At 41.9% G+C, this 12042-nt stretch overlaps 1 protein-coding gene across 6 annotated transcripts in view; it reads right to left on the minus strand.

The window, feature by feature from the left end:
- The window catches only part of DOCK2 (dedicator of cytokinesis 2), a 409502-nt gene that overhangs the window by 258415 nt on the left and 139045 nt on the right, over nt 1-12042 (minus strand). For all 6 annotated transcript variants that reach the window (XM_032337047.1, XM_032337048.1, XM_032337049.1 and 3 more), the window contains exon 26: nt 3262-3410. In XM_032337047.1, the coding sequence (XP_032192938.1) occupies nt 3262-3410 (149 nt within the window). The remainder of the gene's footprint in view (nt 1-3261; nt 3411-12042) is intronic.

Here is a 12042-nt window from a genome sequence, read left to right on the forward strand (position 1 = left end):
CTACTGCATGACAATGAATTTATGAGTACAAATGAATGTGCTTGAAGATTTTGCCATTTTATGGTTTATTAAATGCCATATTGGAAAATGCTAGGTTTCATAGACTGGAAAGGGCTCTTTAATTAAGAAGGTAAAGGACTGAGGATAAGTCCAACCAGTCTTTCATTTCCAGTGAATACTGAAGATTTAAAAAAAAAAAAAAAATAGGGCACATTAGAGTGACGGTTAGTAAAGGATAGTCCTTGGCCCAATAGCATCCACATCACCTGGGAACTCAGAAAAATAAATGATCGGGTTCCATCCTCCAAATAAAATGATCAGAAACCTGTTTTTACAGCTCTTCCAGGACACACTGATCCATGCTCAAGTTTAAGACTTCCTACACAAGAGCAGTGCTCCTCTGCCCTTGTTGCCTATTACCACCAGCTGGTAAAGTTGTCCTTGTGATGCCCTACCAATCCCAGACCAATTAAATCAGAATAGCGGGGCTGGGCCTTGACACAGCTGCTTTAGAAAAAAAAAAAAAAAACTTCTCAGGTGATCTATACACAAAGCCAGAGTGGAGAGACGCTATAGGCCAGAACAAGAAAGATTTAGATGAGATACTTTGGGATTTCTGATTGTTAGCTGGGTTCAAAGTAATAATGGCTACTGAAAGAGTCTCCTTTGTGGAAGAAAAATCTTTTGAGAAGAAGAGTGATTTCCATCTTCATGAGCTGAAGAGGTTGGCTGTGAAGCTCACCAACAGTGAGAGCGTCAGAATCTTATACCAAAACCAATGGTAATAATAGTATTTAATAACACATCCAGCAAAGACAGTTGCTCAACCTAAGAAAGAGGTAGGCTAGGGCGCACAGTCAGAAGTCATTATAAAAGCAATGCACTCAGAGACAGTAAAGAGTGACACCACACCTCCCACACACTTCAAGTCCAAATGCCACAATCCTCCAAGGGGAGCTCAGAGCTTCCCACTCACTTCTCAGCTTTGAAGCCCCTAGTACCCAGGGCATGTGAGACAGCAGGCTCTTCTCACCAGTGCCTGATGTTACCCAGTGTGCAAAACGATGGCAGCCCATCAGAACAGAACACTAGGAGACCGCTCACATGGGATGGGCAGAGCCTGAGCACTGCTGCTTAACAAATGAACCATGAACTTCTACTTAAATCAGGGAAATAGATAACCCATTATAAGTGCGTTCCTCAAACAGGGGTCCACTGGCATTTCCCAACAAATCCAGGATTTTTTCCCCATGAAAAGGGACGTGAGGATTACTGCACTGTAAGAAATAATGTAAATTATTTTCAACAGGAAGAGGTAGCATTCTTTAGGATGTTTCTGGAGAAATAAGAAGCCAACTCTAATGTTCCTATACTACAAGTGAGAGAAAGACCAAACTCTCCCTTAACTTTTTGTAAAAGATCAAATAACAAAGACTGGAACCAGTTCAACAGCTGGTTGGTGAGCGCATTTATAAAAACACCCACCATCATCATGACATCGTGATGACATCATGATGACATCATGACATCATCGTGACAACATCACAGAGGGAATCTTGCTTTATCCAAGCCCTTGGGCATTGATCTCCATCTCCCCCAAGAAAAAGAGGATAGGAAGAAAATGAGAGGGAAAGACCATGCTCTTATATCTCTCATGCCCATGATTATGTAGAATTTGGAGTCTGACTGACCTGGATTTGATTTTTGACCATATCATTTATTTGCTGGCTGGCCTTGAATGTTAAGTCTACGAATTTTAGGTTTCTCACCTTTAAAATGGGAATAATAATCCTTAGCTCCAATCAGGGTGAGCAGAGAGAAAACATAGATGGCAGCTGGCACTGTTTCTAGAAAACAGCAAATGAAGTAGTAGCTCTGATCTTTAGTTATTCATCCTTGAACATCCAGCTTCAATTCCTTTGGGAAGACTTCCTTGACAAAAATGAATACACAGACACACACACACACACACACACACACTCAAAGTCTTTGTAGCTCCAGTATATTTTATATGCATCCATGAAATTTAGACATTATATTATGTTGCAATTGCTTATTTATATAATCTGTATAGATTTTCTTAAGGAAAGAGACCAGGCTTTGAGTGTCCTCAATGCCGGTCACGTAGTTGATGTATCATATACATGAATGAATGAATGAATGAATGGGTGAGTCAAGCTACTGCATTTACCTTGTAATGAGATAAGAAGCTTAATTAGGATGGAAAAAAATTGAAAGGACAAGACACATTAGGAAGTTGATAACAATCATTGACTAAGGGATCTAAGCAGTAAAGGAATAAAATGAATGTTCTGTAGTGTTTTCTAATGATAGCCAATCATAGATATAGTTCATCCAGAAGGCCTTCCTTTGAGCATTTCCTTGAGAGGAGATGGGATGGGGGGGAAATACTTAAATAAATACTTACAAAATACTTGGTTGTTTAAGTCTACCCAGTCCTCTGAAACCAGCCCATCTAGGAAAGGAGTGCTCTTGGACATTATGCAAAGACAAGGTGAGGTTGCCAAATGAACCTGATTTAAATCAAGAACCATTACCTTTCTCTTCCAAATCTTAAGAAATCTATATCCTTACTGTTACCACTAATCTATCTCCCTTGCTCTCTTCTGCATTCTCTGACCTTTTGGAAGCCCTCTACTTATTCCCTTGAAGCTTTCTCTTTTGTGCCGTCGCTGCCTAATCTCTGGATGATGTCTACCAAATAGACATTGGATTCACTGGCACAGCCACCTCCCTACCACCATCCCACTCTTCATCCTGTCTCTAGAGTCTAGGCCTGAGCAATGTGCTTAGCCAAAAAAAACCTTAACGGTTTTCACCATTGCAGGAGATAACCAAAGAAACAAAATCAAAGTAAATCAGCTAAAACAAAACAAAACAAAAAACAGATGAGAGTTTTCTTGACTGTGTAGGCATAAGAAACTCTCCCTCTGGCCTTTGCAAGCAAAGGTTTTAGTAAATGGACAAATCATTTAAAAGTCTGCAATATGTCCATACCTACCCCCTGAGAAATCCTATCCAACAAGAAATATGGTGACATAATGCTACATGTTTAACTCCAATCCCTAAGCCATCTTTCACAGCCATGGGGGTTAGTCATTGGAAAAGTAGGCCTGCTGAGCAAGCCGTTGACTTTTATCTTTAGACTTCAACTGCGGTTCATCAGCATCAATATTTTAGAGCTTAATCAGCTCACTGCTAGTCTGAGTCTAGGACATCTACATCATCGTGAGGACTCACCGCATCCTGACAGCTGAGGACCTCCAAAATGCTGTTGAGTAGTTCGACACAGTACTTCTTCTCCTGGACCTGGTGTTGCATCTCATCCTTCTGTTCCAGCAGCTCCTTCAGTTCTTTGGTGATGACAGGAAGAAGAATGTCCCGGCACTCTGGGAAGGACGCAATTCAGAAGCATTTGAGCATCCTTATTCTGTAGTTCCTTTTCCTCCTTTTCTCTCTTTCCTTCCTTCCTTCTAGATAATTTTTCATTAAATAAATAATTCATGATATGTTTTCCTTATAAAAAATTTTAACTATGAAAGATTAGGTTAAGATTTCCTTAGACCTTCATTCACAATTCCAGTCCCTCCCCCAATACTCACTCCCCAGAGGAAACCAATTCTTTTATTTCATATATATGTGTGTAAAAGAAATGTATATGCATATATATACATACATATAAAATTTATGTATGTGTATGCATTTAAAAATGTACCAGTATAAAATATGTATTATCATTTTGATTTGGCCTCCACTTAAGTAAAATATATTATACTGTGATGATAAACCCTCATGATCTTTTTATAGTTTCACATATGTATCAGGATAAAACATATAGTGTCATTTTGTTTTTGTGTCCTTTTCATAAAAGGAGATTATGCTCTATCTTGTCTTACGCCTTGATTTGTACCTTGACTTTTCTTCACTCACCTATTGAAGCACTCACCTTCTTGGAGCACTTTCTACGTTATTACACATAGGGATCAACTGAATCATTTGTAGTTGTTGTATAGTATTCTCTATTATGGATATATTTTTTTATTTAGTAATAGCCCTAGTGATGAACATTTTTCACTGGCACAGACAGTACAAAAGTGAACAACCTTCTACTTGCATCCTTATGCACAATGGTTTTCATTTGAAATAAATTAAAATATTCACCAAAAATGGTATCTCTCTTAGCATTGCTGTCTCGGGAAATTTCTGGAAAGTTCTGGAATCCTACACAGCTTTGCTTCTGTATTTCTCTTGAAAATGGCAAAGCTTCCAAGGACCAAAAAATAATTCCCCCAATTTTTCAAACTACCTCCACCCATCTACTCAGCTTCTAGAGCTGAGATGTAAATCCTATACCCCAAGATTTCATTTTAATTTAATTTAATTCAATTAAAACAAACAGGTATTGAACATCATTGATGAGGAAGGCTATACTTTGATGAGGAAGGCTATACTTCCAGAAGTATAGCAGTAAGATAAGATTCTCACCCATTAGATACTTAGAATCTGACAAAGATCAGCAGCAGCAAAAACAAAGAGCAATGGTGGGATGAAGTAGAAAACATCTCTAGTTCTGTCACCCCAACATCTATACCATCTCCTGGCACAGCACCTTGGTTTCACTCTGGGGAGCCACCCTGCTGAGGACTATAAGCCTAGGGACACTCTCCTGAGGCTGCTGGCCCTTCTCTAGACAGGGACTAGATATCTGATCCTAATTAGAATAACCCCTGAAATCTGAATCTTGAGGGAACTTTAACAATAGTTGCTGTCATTGCTAACATACTGAATGCTTACAATGTGCCAGGCACTGTTTTAAGTGTCTTGCGGGGATTACCTCAGTCAATCTTTCCAATGACTTTGGAGGTAGATTCCACTATTTCCCCATTTCCCTGAAGAAGAAACAGAAGGATGTGCCCAAGTGTTTATAGTTATTATCTTCTAAAGGATTTTGGCGTGTAACTTGGGAAATTTTTGTTTGTTAGAGAAAATGATATGTGTTTGCAAGCTCAATGTTGGAAAGCTAGGTGAGTTCATTTGAAGCTCTAAACTCTTTGCCATTAGATGAATGACTTCCTCAACTTCCTGAAACTTAACTTCCCAACTCTGCCTTCAGTGACACTGTCATAAATGAAACCAGCTGGAAGCTAAGAATTGTGTGTTCTCTAAGTTAGATGAGGATGATAAATTCTTCCTCTTTGAGAAGTTATTTTTTGAAAGTAAAAGAAATTTAAAACACAACAAAAAGTCTTGCTCTCCCACAGTTCTCTGCCCAAAAGGGAGTCCTCAAATGATGTGTTTTAAGGAGATTCCCATCCCTGTAACATATAGGGTAGCTGGAGGAAGAAAAGGGGGCAGAGGCCATGTGCAAAGGGCAGAGACCTGTTGAATATGCCACTGCAATAGCCCAGGTGATGATAAATGAGACTTTTCTTTTTTAAAGATTTTATTTATTTATTTGACAGAGAGAGATCACAAGTAGGCAGAGAGGCAGGCAGAGAGAGAAGGGGAAGCAGGCTCCCTGCTGAGCAGAGAGCCCGATGCGGGACTCGATCCCAGGACCCTGAGATCATGACCTGAGCCCAAGGCAGTGGCTTAATCCACTGAGCAGCCCAGGCGCCCAATAAATGAGACTATTAAGGCTGGGCTCTTCCCCTCTAAAGTTCCAGACTCTGATGCAACTTTTTTGTCTTTTGTTGAAGCTAAAGATTCAAAAGGACTGGAAAATAAGGTGGTAAGAAATAGATCAAGAACAGTCAATTGTCTTGGGTTTAAAGCATAAGAAGACAATGTCTTAGTCTAAAACAGCCTGTTGTGACTCAAGATTAAAATCATTTAAAACTCTGTAAAATGGAATCACCAGGACCTAGAGTGATATGTAAAGAGATATGTAAAGACAAATAAGAGGTTAATCCATTCAGGCAGTTAATTAACTCATACATTCATTTAGCTGGTCTACTACATTCACTGAAGGCTCCCTAAGGGGCAAACACTATTCTGTGGTGGGAGGTAATGGTCAGGGGTTTCTGGCCCATTGCAGCAGCAAAGCCAACAGAAATAAGAAGCAGGAGTAAATAGACAGGAAAAAACCTGGTGCCTCTACCTCTTGGGAGTGGCAACCTGTTAGGACTGTTCATACAACAGAGCTGTGTGGTAACAAAGGTCAAGTTTTTCCTTAAAGGTTCATTCTGTTGGTGTTCTAGTTGAGATCCTTCCTTTAGATCCCATTACAAAGATATGAACTCAAGGGAAAAGGCCACTTGGGAGATTTTAGATGTTAATGCAGATCTCCTCAGGAAGTCACCAGAAACTTTAAATTCTACTTCAAATAGAGTTAAAATAGCAGATCCTCATGGTCTGGTTTTGAGCTCTCCATCCCTACCAAGTATTTAAGTAATAGTTAAGAGGCCTAGGGATAGGGATGGTGAGAAGGTATTGGAAGAGTCAGATGAAGGGATAAGCTAAATGGTTGTGAAGTCTTCATCCCAAAGTCTATGATTCCCATGAAACACAGGTTCAGAGGAAGTGGCTAGAGCTAGGGTTTATTTGCCAGTTGGAAAGAAAGTGGATGTGCTTGCATTGTTTATGAACAACTGGGTGGGTGCCCCAGACCAGGCCCCGACAGAAGCACTGCTCTATCAGTCTGCAAGTCCTCTCCTTCAGAGATTATCAAAAACCCAGCATCCCCATGAGAGACAAAGCCTCCTGGTGCTGAGAGTCAGCAAAATTTTAGCTGAGGAGGCCATTAATAACATGGCCTGCTTTTCAGAAAGTACTTTGTCTTCTCATTAACCATGATTTCTCAGAAACGTCTGGCTCCTCTGTTGTGAAATGAAATAATTTTTCTCCTTTGTAATTGGAGCTGTGAAATTATATTAGCCTGTAGAGCTTCAGGAAGTAGCATTTCTAAATTGTGGCTTGATTGTCAAGCAAACAAACACAAACGGTCTAAAAGATAAATGTTGCCAGCGTCTTAAATCAATCTTTACAGGCAGAGCCAGTGAGTATCAGAGATCTGCAAACCCATGCCAGGTACCTGACACCCGACAAAGGTTGGGAGGTCTGCCACCAGGTGACAAGCCCAAATTGTAACTGGACCAGGACTTAAGAAACTGCAGAGATATTCAACTCTGTATTATCACAGAAAAGAGCTTTCTTTTGTTGACATGATGGCAGAGAGGCCAATGTAGTGTGTCTGGGCTCTGGTTTCTTCCTTCTTGGAGAAAGTTTTGTCCTATGGAAGAAGGTGCTACTACCAGCAGCCATAGCTCTCTTGAAGTGTCATATGCTTTTGCAATCATTGCAAGACTCAGGGACTCTTTAAATATGAAGGTCTTTTCCCTCCCCTCCGTGTCCATAATATTAGCCCCGTAGAAAGAATGAAATGGAGATGCTTTCTCCATTTTGGAAAATCACCTTGAGATGCATCAAGCCAAAATTACATTGGTGACCACAGCCCCAACCCAGCTCCAGAGGGAAACACGCCTAAGCACCGCATAAGAACTCAGCATCTTCACCCAAAGGTCCACTCCTCCTGTGCTCTGTCTCAGACTGAAGGCACCCAGTCACCCAGTCGGCCAAACAAAGTTGCTTCCTCTCTCTGAGACCAGTGCCAGGCCACCATGAAGTCGTACCCATCCTGCCCTCAAGCTAGCCTTCTCCACACTACATTCCAAGTCTCCCAAACCCATCTCCTCATTTCCAAACTCAGTAGCGGGAATTTCCCCCAAACTCAAACCTGACCACAGGACTTGCTGCTTGAAATTCTTCCATGGTTTCCAATTGTCCTCAAGGTAAGTATTTTGAACTCTGTGGCAGAGTTGAAAGTCCTTTGTGACCAAACCCTTCCTACTTCCCCATATTCCACTTCCCATGCTGTCCCAGCCTCTTCCTCTCCTGCTTCTCAGTTTTTGCGCATTATTTTCTTTCCCCAGAATGCTTTTATCCCGTCCATTTTTACTTACTTCTTGCCTTCTAGGTAACTTAAATGCCAAAACCCCCAGGACAACATCCCAGATACCCCAATATGTCTTAGGTGACCCTCTATTATGCTCCTGTAGCACACAAACTTCTGTCTTAATCATTTGTCACACTACATGGTCATTGTCTGTGTGATGGGATGAGCAGTGAGATCCTTGTTATCACCTCAGAAATGACGTTGAGACCCCAAACTGAAAACAAAAGATGTCATTACCCCACACTCTAAATGCAAATTGTCTCCAGTAGCGAGGGTATGCCTCAAGGTTTTCTGAGAGGTACCAGTTCAGTACAAGCCCCACACCAATCTCCATGCACCTGACAGAGGATCGGCAGAGGTCTTTGGATATAATGTGATATCCATAAAGAAAAGCCCCAAAGTGGACGTGGAGTAAGGAGGAGCCAAAGGGATCACTCATGAAATATATGAAGATGAGACTGGCACCTGATGTCTCTAGACATAACATGTCTAGAGACATGTTGCCTGATCTTCGAGCCCAGATGCATCCCAGTTCTGGGATGGAGAATTACATTACAGAATGGAGAGATATAAGAAGACTTGGGAGCCCTGCTCTCACCAGAGGGAGAAGGGTTAAACTCAAGCAAGGCGTCCTTGTTGGGCTTGGTCACATCCTCAGTGTAGTTACCCCATGTCTAAACCTGTCTATGGCAGCCTTCACTCGGAGTTTCATAGCCAGCCCCTTACTTTGTCACCAACATAGGTTAATCGATTCTTCAACCCCGTTCGATATTTTACAGGCTTTAAGGTGAAACTCATTCTGCTTTAGCCAAGTTCCTATTGACCAAAAGGTGAATTCAGCTCCGCTCAGCCCTCATGGGAGACTGTGAGGAGCTTGCGGTTATCAAGGCTTGTCCTGTCCTCCCCACAGCCCTTTTGGCAAACAGATAAAATGCCTAATTGAAGCCCAAAATTCTCCCTAGGCAAGGCTGAGAGCAATGCAAACTTGGCTCAGTGCTTTTTTCTATTTGGTTGGGGACCGTTCTCAGGTGTCAGAGGCCATGCGGTTAGATCAGCTGGACATGGAGGAGGACCTCTACATACAACTCCTCTGACAGATAACAATTTGTTCTCACAACCTCCCTCCTCCAGCCAGTGTGTCACAAAGAAAAGTAATTCCACCCACTGGGAAATCAATAACTACCCACAGACTTCATATTCTGGATCAGGTTACAAGCCTCTTACAACTCTACTAGCATTTTCCCCCCGCATTCTTCAGCTGCAACTCATGATTCACTTTTCTTACCTCCCTGAAAGCACACCTAATTACAATATCCAGAATTGTCCCTCACTCCCCCTCCAGCCTGCGTCTGCTATGATACACGTCCTTACTTTATGGACCTTGAGGGCCAAAATATGTCTCCCCAGCTAAACAAACACAGCCTATTTGGAGATTTCAGAACTCAGCAACTGTAAAAAATTCTCCTTAGGTATCTTAGAGGGGTGAATGCTTAAGAAGAAATATACTTCCAGAACTTTATTGGAGATACCCACTTTACTTTCAATCCCAGCTATTGCTTTTACCACATATCCTTTATATCTAACATGAGACATGACATTGCACTAAACCTATAAGAAAATGCCCTATAAGAAGTTGTAACTAACCATTCAGAAACATAGTGATGACAGGACAGGTAGATAGATTTATTGTTGCTGGAATTAAGAGGATGTATATTTGTGTCCAAAAAAAGTCACACTGATTATAAATATAATTTGTAAGCTCTGGTAGTCTACATGTAATCTATTTATGTCTTGGAGTATATAGATATAGATATATAGATATGGAGAGAGAGAAAGAGGGGGAGATCAAATAATTACTCTAACAGATACTGTTTTATTGGATGTTATATTCTAGTGGATATCAAAAACAATTCATAAGGATAATAATTGTCTTAGGTTGGATTCTCCAGAAGCAAACTTAGAGATGGAGTTTGGGTGAAGGTGACTTACTTTTCAAGAGGTGTTCTAGAAAACACTGGAAGGGGAAAGGAGAAGTGGGACCATCAAAGGGGAGAAGGCTAAGTAGGCTGCAAAGGCAGGCAAGTGTCACAGAAAGCGAATACTGGAAGCAGTGGGGGCCACAGAGACAAAGCAGCTAGGGTATTTCAACCCTGGGGATGGACAGCTATGGGCACCGTGAGTGCTCCCAGCACACAGACAAGCAGGTACCTGCAGCCTAAGGACAGCACAGGGAAGCTGGTGTCAGTTGTTGGGAGAGAAAGTCCTCTTGGAGCTGTTGGGCACAAAAATGCTCATGGATCACAGGAAGCATGGAGCCCTGGAGTTGAGGTTGCAATGACAAATAAAGACAGCTGTCAGCAAGACAATGAGCTGGGCAACAGGAGAAGGAGAGTCTGGGCGTGCAGGGAAGACCATTCCACTTGAGGCAGTTAAGAAGGCCTCTCTGAGATGGCGATTCTTGAGCTGAGACCTGAGGGTAAGAAGGAAACAGCTTGCAGAGATCTCAGGAAAGAGCACTCCAAGCAGTGGAAACAGCATGTGAAAGGCCCTGGGGTGGAAATTTGCCTAACACGTTGAAGGAATCACATGGATCAAGTGTGGCCAGATTGTAGAAATAACGAGATGACAAACTTGGAGAGTCCAACTGGGGCCACATCTCATCAGACCCTATGGCCTGTGGCAAAGAGTTTCACCCTTGGGTGGAGATAAACAGGTTTTGTTTTTATATTTTTTATGAGTGTTGGGGGTAGGCCTAGAGAGGAAGGCAGAACACTACCGAGGCTTTTTGAGGAGGGTAGGAGGTTTAATGTTTATTGAGCCCTCACTATTTACGAGGCATTCTCTGTATGAAGAGTTTATCATTATATGTATAATGGAAACTGAAGCTCAGAGAGGTTCAGTAACTTGCCTAATACCACACAGCTAAAACCTAGAACAGAGCCCACGTTCACATCTACCGAGCTATCCTGTCTCCTTACAGTAACAGTGATGGGGAGAGACGATGAAAGCTTGATTAGTTTGTAGCATGTGAAACATACAGAAGTGGGAAGACTTGGGGCAGAGTTAACATGTCTTGCTGATGGATTAGAGGTGCTTTATCAATGTGCAAGCCCACGCAGTTTGAACATTTGAGTGAGAGAATAATAGATTCATTTTAGGGTTTACTAAAGTAGGCTCTAATCCTGGGGACCATTTCATTGCCTCAACTAGCAAGTAATGAAAAGATTCCCATCAACATTTCTCCGATGGCGTGAAGCAGCTACAGAGGTGGCCTGTCATCGTGCCTTCTGCAAGCTATTAGGGCATAATTGGTCTGTTCTGACAGGTACCTCTTTCACTTACCCCTTTGCACTTTCTGAGATCATTTTCAGTGCCACTGCTGACCGGCCTCCTCCCAGCCAGCTCACTCATTAAACCATAATCCAGCTCCATAGAAAGTGCTTTCAGGAAAATAAAGGTGCAGATGTGGCCAATTGAGTCATGACCCCAAATTTGATTTGTCCCTAACGCTTAGAACAATTACATTTGCAGTGCCACACCAGATGAGTGTAGCTCAGCCTGTTATAAGACTGTCTCTCCCACCTCCTAACCCTGACTAATGGAAGGAGAAGCAAATGGAAAAGCTTGGGGTGGAACCAAGTGGCCTTTATGTGGATAATCTGGGCCATCATTAAAGAAAGATTCTCATCAAAGTACTATGCTCCATTTCAAATTCATGCAAGAGGAGAAATGAGTCAAGTTAGCTTTTTGGCTGCAAAGAGCTGTGTCTTACATCCCATGTGCCCATTTGATTCTAACTCAGTGGCTTCCGGAATTCAAATTAATTTATAAGCACTTAGGACACCTATTAGAACAGTCAGTACCACCCACACCCCTCCAGGGCTTATCATCCCTGACCCACTGCCTCTCTTCGACACTATGCTACACAGATCCCTTAATCCCTTTACCTCAGGCCCTGGCCCTTCCGAGACTCAACAGGATTCAATGGCTTCATGAATTTCACTCTATACTTAACCAAGAACTCTTTTTCACCTTTAACTCTTTCTGAGCTAATTTGCGGAGGTATA

This window comes from Mustela erminea, chromosome 3, assembly GCF_009829155.1.
Source record: "Mustela erminea isolate mMusErm1 chromosome 3, mMusErm1.Pri, whole genome shotgun sequence".
NCBI lineage: Eukaryota > Metazoa > Chordata > Mammalia > Carnivora > Mustelidae > Mustela > Mustela erminea.